Genomic DNA, 7,986 nt, shown 5'->3' with positions numbered 1-7,986 from the left:
ATGTGAAACCGGTGTTACTTGATGTTTCTGCTGATATATTTAGTCCTAACATGAACTATGCATACCACTGCATACAGGGCCGTAGATCTGGATCTTGGTTCTAGGTAACATTGAACTAAATATGTGCCATTGCATGATGTATTATATGTATTTGAAACCAAGAAAGGTAAGCTGTCTTTACAAAATTTAATTTAGTATGTGAATGTTGTCCTTGAAAAGTTTGTGTGCGGTAAAATTTAAAACGGCGTTCATAAGTTTTCATATAGGCATAACATCACACAGCGTATCCATGTGTTTTTGCCAAGGAAACTCGACTGCTGACTGATTCGGCAAAGAAAACGATATTAACCTCCAAATGGGATGCTGTACACCAGTTCGGATTTCCAAGCAGGTAGAAAAAATGGAGATCTTATCGCAAAAAAAATAGTAGATTCTACGGATCATATTGGGATGTTTACCTTACACCTTAAGGGACCTTACTGGCAGGTCAACATGTATCTGCCGTTTGTTGACCATTTACTGACGGAACTTCAACAACGACTTTTACATGGAAATGAGAGGTATGCCATACGGTACCTTCTGGCAAATCTCATACGTGATCTCAGTGACCAACAAGCCGAGGCAATCTTCACAGCAGCACAGGAAGACCTGACCGTCAACAGAGAAACATTGTGAGAGAATGTCAGCATTAGAAAAACCCGATTTGAGCATACTCAGATTCCACCAACGCTGTCTCTGGAAAGCCAATCTGACTAAAGTACTTGATCTTCTAAACGAAGATCTGAGAACGACCCATTCACATTCGTCTTCTGTATATTTTGGATTTCCAATATTGCTATTTTTATTTTCGCAAATCTATTTTTGTTTGAACCAATCAGACAACTTGTTCGAATGTCAGAGTATTAAAAATTGCAGTTAATCCAGGGCTCGAACCCGGGACCTCTCGCTTACAGAGCAAGTGCTCTACCGACTGAGCTAACCGCCTATCTGATATATTTCGACATAAAAATTGTTGATATCAAAAACCAAGGCTTTTTAAAGCTTGCAGAATGTTGTAAGTTAGCTTTTGATTGGCTAGTGGTGGGCTGTCAGAACGAGGCCATCAATAGCTCGTTGTCAGATCTTATGCGTAGCGTAATAGGAGATGTACTTTAGTCAGATTGTCTGGAAAGTGTACGGATTGATCTGCCGGAAGACCTGTACCCAGATGTTGCTCGGTGTTTCCATCTATTGCTTGTGATACCAGTATTGACTGCCTCAGCAGAACGATCGTTCAGTAGCATGAGATGCCTCAAAACATACTTGAGATCCACCATGACTACTGAACACATATCTAGGCTAGGTCTGTTGAATGTTCACAGAGGCAGAGAACTGAAAGCAGCTACTGTTGTAGACCTATTTGCCCAGAGGAAGAATAGGTGTCTGGCACTGCTCTTTAATGACAACTATACTGAAAAGAACATGCATAAAAATGATATCACGATAAAAGGATGGACAGCGAAAGTTAGCAATTTCTTTTACAAACATTTAACGTCACTGTGCTGCTAGCTATTCACGATAAAAGGATTGACAACAAAAGTTAGCAGTTGCTTTTACAAACATTTAACGTCTCTATGCTACTAGCTTACTAAGTCAAGATAGCAAAACCATGCTCTCGGTAACAACAAAGTCGGCGGCCTTGAACCTATCTATTTTTTATCTCAAAGTTGAATAGCAAAAATCAAGTTAAGACACATAATAAAGTTATGTCTTATAAATGTTAATAACGAAGCTTTGAAATAAAACAGATGGTTCAAATAAATCGTATTCAGCACCTCCAGTCGCCTTCAGATACACCTCAGAGCTCACCCTTTTAGTTCTATTTTCCAGTTTTTTCCCGGGGGAGGCCCCCACGAACCCCCACCATCTGTGCGTAACATTGATTCATTCAAGCCTGGCTGTGCCCCTGGCATAAGCATGCTATTGCGTACCACGTATGAAATATATACTGAAATTGCTTGTTTGTAAGCTTATTTATAGTGACCACCATAAACCCATATGGGCAACTCCTCCAGAAGTTTGTACTGTGACTAGTTGAAGTAGCTCTGGTTATCCTATTTCTCACATATTAAACTGATCAGTGATGTTATTAGCTCATCTGATTTTTTGAAAAAAAAATGATGAGTTATTGTCATCACTTGAGCAGTTGTTGGCGTCGGCGTCGGCGTTGCCTGGTTAAGTTTTATGTTTAGGTCAGCTTTTCTCCTAAACTATCAAAGCTATTGCTTTGAAACTTGGAATACTTGTTCACCATCATAAGATGACCCTGTATAGCAAGAAACATAACTCCATCTTGCTTTTTGCAAGATTTATGGCCCCTTTTGTACTTAGAAAATATCAGATTTCTTGGTTAAGTTTTATGTTTAGGTCAACTTTTCTCCTAAACTATCAAAGCTATTGCTTTGAAACTTGGAATACTTGTTCACCATCATAAGCAGACCCTGTACATCAAGAAACATAACTCCATCTTGCTTTTTGCAAGAATTATTGCCCCTTATGGACTTAGAAAATCAGTTTTCTTGGTTAAGTTTTATGTTTAGGTCAGCTTTTATCCTAAATTATCAAAGCTATTGCTTTAAAACTTGCAACACTTGTTCACCATCATAAGCTGACCCTGTACAGCAAGAAACATAACTCTATCCTGCTTTTTGCAAAAATGATGGCCCTTTTTAGACTTAGAAAATCATGGGTAGGACAATATTTCTATTATGCAAAAAAAATCAGATGAGCGTCAGCATCCGCAAGGCAGTGCTCTTGTTTTTGTTTTGTGATCATCGCATCCATTAAGTTATGGCGTAACCCCATTTGTTTACCAAACCAATGTCGAACTGCAACATCTGTGCACAGACTCTTGTGAGAAAACTGATGATGTCACAGCTAGGGCTTTTTGGGGAAAAGGCCCCTGGTCAAATTGGGAATTTTTCAGGCAGTAACTTGTCAAAATTAGGAAAAAAGTATTGACAAATCAAGTAAATTTTGAGTGTGTAACATTTAATTATATTAGTTTAAAACTTTATTTTCAAGTTTTATGGTAGGCATTCAAAATGGATTGTGAATTTTTTGCTTCAAATTGGGAAAAATGGTATAAGAGCAATAGCTTTGAAACTTTGAAGAGTTGTTTACTATTATTAGGTGAGTGCGAAAGGCTCTAGGAACCATAGATCTGATTTGTTATTTTGCGAAAATTATGGCCCTTTATTTGCTTCTTGGTTAAAATTTTGTTTAAGTCTAATTTTCGTGAGTGTACAGCTTTGAAACTTTGTACACGTTTGTTATCATTAGATTTGTAAATTGGTTAAGAACCATAACTCTTTCTTGCATTATTTCAGAATTATGGCCCTTTTTTACTTAGAAAATTTGTAATTTTCTTGGTTATTTTTTTATTTAGATTCAATTTTCTTAATTGTTATAGCTTTGAAACTTTATACATAAAATTTCTTTCAGTAATAGGTAAGGCCAATGACCATAACTCTTTTCTTGCATATTGCCTGACATCAAGCACTTACATATGAGCATTGGCACCAGCTCTTGTTTCACCATATATAACATATACAGTATAGTTAAGTGAAAAGTGGTATGATTCATCCTGGTACACTTGTGCATTGATAAGTTTTTTCTAATTCTTTGATATGACATGGCTATAGGAATCAAATCCCTGGCCAGCTGCAGTCAAAGAACCTACCATTGAGCTACTGATGCAGAACCCCTCTAAACTGGAACCTTATAAAAATGGGAACTCTTTCTAAAGCCGTGATCTCACTGTCACGGTTTGGTCTCCTAGTTTATCCCGGTTCAGTCATCCGGGATAAACCTTGTTGAACAGGCGTACAACCTTGACGATTCCGTGAACATCTGGGAAGATCCTTGATAATCCTTGTCGAAGTGGCAATTGGCCCCGGTTGTTTTAAAATGTTTAATACAACCGGAAATCACCAGGAACAATGGCCAAAACCGGCATATTCCTGCAATATCGGCGCAATGCCGGCATTTTCCGGGGTAACACCGGATATCAACGTGTGTCTACCGTGATATTCCATAGTAATCCGGGGTCACTGGCAATCACTTTATACACGGTAGAGCTACTGCGATCTCTGGCCCACGGATGGCATGGCACAGGCAAAGCACGGTATGGCTCCGTCTTGTACTGGTGGGGGTAGGGAAAGTTACGGTAAGCCCAGGTTTATTTGCCAATTAACTCCCGGTTATAGCCGGAAAATGCCGGCAAACCACCGGGTGAGTCCGGTAGAACCCCGTTTCACAACGGACTGTCCAGGTTTAACCAGGTGTGTGCCGGCTAATTCCGGCCACACGACGGTGACAGAAGGTGAGGTCACGGATCTACAACTGTAACAGACGGTGAAGTTGCGATGACATAAGGTAATATGATGATATAGTATATAAAAACACTGTAAAAATCCTAGTTTTGGGAGGGAGGTTTTTGCCAGCAGAGTCTTCGTCCGTTGGGCTCTGTGTTTGCCTCTCAGTAGAGTCGTCTTCAACTTGGTTTCCCACTGGTGGCAATTTTCTGGCAGGTTTCTTGGTCTTCAGCATGATGTTTCGCTTCAAGTGACTACAAGATAATTTATGGGAATTGACGTGCGTCCTGTTTTATTTGCTACCGAGTAAGCACCGGTAGGCGCGGGTGTGTCACTGGATCACAGCCTGGCTATGAAGGGATGCTACTGGCGATCATCGGGGCACTACCGGCTATGACCCGGGTCACTCGGGATTACACCGGGATTAATCGGGTTCACGCCGGACAATCACCGTGGATATCCGATGTCAGACCGGGACTAAACCGGGGTCAAAGTGTAGATTCTGCTTCATTATCGGGGATTTACCGGGAATATGAGATCCAACTTACATTTTTGCAAAAAAATATCACGGTTCATCCAGATATTCCGGCTAATGTTTACCAGGAGGAACCGGGGCCGTCACCGGGAATGTGAGATCGGGGCTTAACTGAATGATTGGCTTGAATCAGAATAATTAAAAAGAAATAAAATCAGTAAGGAGATCGTTAGGAAGCATGTAATGCAACCAACCAACAGCAGAATCAGTTTAAAGGACAGTGTTCATGGGAGATACATGTGCAACACCCCTCATGTCCCCTATTATAGGCTTAAGCAGAATTCTGCTTTACTAAAGTAGAATGTAGGCCTATCCATGATACCCAAATTATTTGCCTGGCATATTACTGTGTTTAATGTAGGGCAGATATAATCATACTTACTTTGTTATACTGGTAAAAAGAGATATAATCATTTCTACTGGTACTGAAATAACTTTTTTTATGTAGATATAAATACATGTGGCTTAATTGCTAAAGTCACAACAATATTAATTTATCTTTCAGAATGGATTTTGAGGCTGTAAATTGGGATGTAGGAAGTGAAGCAAAAGAACTAGACAGAAGTTTGTTTCAGAAAAATAAGGTAAATCATTCTGCATTATGACACAGATATTAATTATAACTTCTCGGTTTTTATGAATATGATACGAACATGCTGTTAGATTTTGGAATTTCTAGGGCGTCATTACATGAATTAAGCTTTTTGTTTTGCTGCATAGCTATTAAATGCAGTTGTCACAGTGAAATTTCAGTATAATTTGATTGTGTTATAGGGTTGTAATTTGGATTTTGTTGTCTGGAATGTATCAAGTAAAATAATAACATGTAAAACAAGAAAACATGCAGGAATATACTGTAAAAGCACATATTTTTGCTGGATCAAAATGTCGCAGATTTGAAATTTTGAGTTTGCTCGCAAGGTTTGATATTCGCGAAATTGTAAAAATTGTATCCTACTTGAATTTGAATTATACTTAGTCTAATGGTGAATATTTACGCGAGGATTAATTTTTGCGATATGTAGGGCCTCGCGAATATAGCGAAATTTAACCCTGGCGAAAATTTCTGCTTAAATTACAGTAGTATTAAATTTCAAACCACCAAACAAAACTGTACTGTTGCTTTTTCTCAAGAAAATGTAAAATAAGATTTCATGTTATGAGTAATGTGGTTGTTTTTTTTTTTCCAGAAAAAACAAAAGAATTCCAAAAAGAGGAAACAGGAAGAGGACAAGGTAAAACTAAATGATAGCGCTGAAAACAAAAAGAGAAAAATGGATAAGGAAGGGAAAGAAAAACTAGATGGCAGCTTAAAAGCAATAGGAGTTTCTGATGAAGCATCAAGTGAATTGATGAGCAGGAAAGAAAAACGAAACAAGAAATGGCAAGAGAAGATTTTGAGACGTAAGCTGATGGATGAGAGTAATGATACAGAAGGTTTGACTAAGTCAGCAGCAGTGTCTGAACCACCATGTGGTATTACAGACAAAAGTCCAAACAAAAGTATTCAGGCTGGTAAAGACATAGAAGAAAAGTCACCAATGAAGAGGTCTGAGAAAAGAAAATTAAGATGGGAGAAGATACAAGAGAAAAGAAGACTGAAATTGGAGCAAAGTAAACCGGATACAAATAAGGTTTCAAATAAACTGTCTAAACCACAGGCTGAACCTGTGGGGGCTACTAAAGATGTTTCTGACAAAAATAAAGGTGTCCATAATGAAAACAATGTAAATATGGAGGATCAGTTGAATAGAAAGGAAAGAAAGAAACTGCTGTGGAAACAGAAACTAAAGGAGAGGAAATTGAGTCAGAAAAATAATGTGGAAAATGTAAATGAAATAGCTGCTATATCTGTCACTGATAAAAAACACGAAAAAGAAGGTAACCAGAAAAGTGAGAATGTTGTTGAAGATGGAAATGAAAATAAACAAAAAATTAAACCAAAAAAGGGGAAACATGGAAAAAGAAAAGACAGTCGGAGTAATGAGACTAAAAGTGATGAAAGTAATTCACTTGAAAATGTAGATAAACAATTACACAGTCCAACAAAGAAGAGGGAAGTAGAAGTAAATAGCAGTGAAGAAAATTCTGGAACAGAAATAAGTAGTGTCAAAAAGAAGACAAAAAGAAAACGTATGTGCAAAAGGAATAAGTTTAAAGGATATGTGAAACCAGAGCCAGGAACTATAAAGCCACAGTTAGAAGCTACAAAAGATTTGTTAGAGAAAAGCATGGCAAGTCCAGGAAAAACTGACTCAGGTACAGTGAAGGTTAATAAAAACACTGATGCTTCTTTTTCAGAAGCAGCCAGTGCTGTTAAAGATAAATCTTTTGAGTCAAGAAAAGGTAAAAAGAAGAGAAAACTTCAGGAAAGTGAAAGTAATGAAACCGGTACTGCAGAAGTAGTAAAAACAAATTCAGTTAAACAAGTTTCAAACAAAAAAGGTGAAAAGAAAGATGGAAGAGAACCTGCTGGAAAACAAAACAAAAAGAAAGTTGCATTAGACCCAAGTGTGATTAGAACAATTCTTTCTCCAGGATCAGGAAGGAAGACTTCAGATGACAGTATTGTTGCTGAAGATGATGTTGCTGAAGCTGAAGATTTCAGTAGGGCAAAGAAAGGTGAAGCTAAAGCAAAGACATTGTTAGAGAAAAGCAGGGAAAGGCTGAATGCTGCTAGATTTAGGTAAAATACTGCTATCTTGGACATGTTGGATATTTATTTGGCTTGGTGGTTGTAATTTGATTCTGTTTGTTTAATACTTGTAATTTTCTATAGATCAGCAGAAGAAGATGACTTATAGATTATGACAATTATTTTGAACTTAAAGTCACACTGTTAAATACAACTTTACCAGGAATTTGGAAAAGATTTAATTGGACTACATGTACTTAATAACTTTACAGAATATTAAAAAAAAAAGGAAAAACTTCAGGTATGTACGAATTTGAGAAAACAAACTGAATTTTAATTTGAAAGTTTAAAGGAATTATATTCTGAATTAGTTTTAAAGGAAAACACTACAGCATTTCTGTCATGCAGAAGTGATAAAACATGTTTTAAATATTCATAAAATTTTTATTGCTTTCATTGTA

General features: G+C 37.4%; 1 protein-coding gene across 3 annotated transcripts in view; it reads left to right on the top strand.

The window, feature by feature from the left end:
- LOC123557184 (uncharacterized protein NMB1333-like) overlaps positions 1–7,986 on the top strand; it is a 30,479-nt gene that overhangs the window by 3,483 nt on the left and 19,010 nt on the right. For 2 of the 3 annotated variants that reach the window (XM_045348488.2, XM_045348487.2), the window contains exons 2-3: positions 5,396–5,474; positions 6,081–7,576. In XM_045348488.2, coding sequence (XP_045204423.2) covers positions 5,397–5,474; positions 6,081–7,576 — 1,574 coding nt within the window. In that variant the 5' untranslated portion in view covers position 5,396. Of the gene's footprint in view, positions 1–144; positions 167–5,395; positions 5,475–6,080; positions 7,577–7,986 lie in introns of those variants that run through there. The other variant, XM_053543502.1, reaches the window with a different exon arrangement.

The sequence above is a fragment of the Mercenaria mercenaria genome, chromosome 5, assembly GCF_021730395.1.
Source record: "Mercenaria mercenaria strain notata chromosome 5, MADL_Memer_1, whole genome shotgun sequence".
In the NCBI taxonomy this organism is placed as follows: Eukaryota; Metazoa; Mollusca; class Bivalvia; order Venerida; family Veneridae; genus Mercenaria; species Mercenaria mercenaria.
The sequence above is the reverse complement of the archived record's forward strand: the minus strand, read 5'-3'. Positions and strand labels throughout refer to the sequence as shown.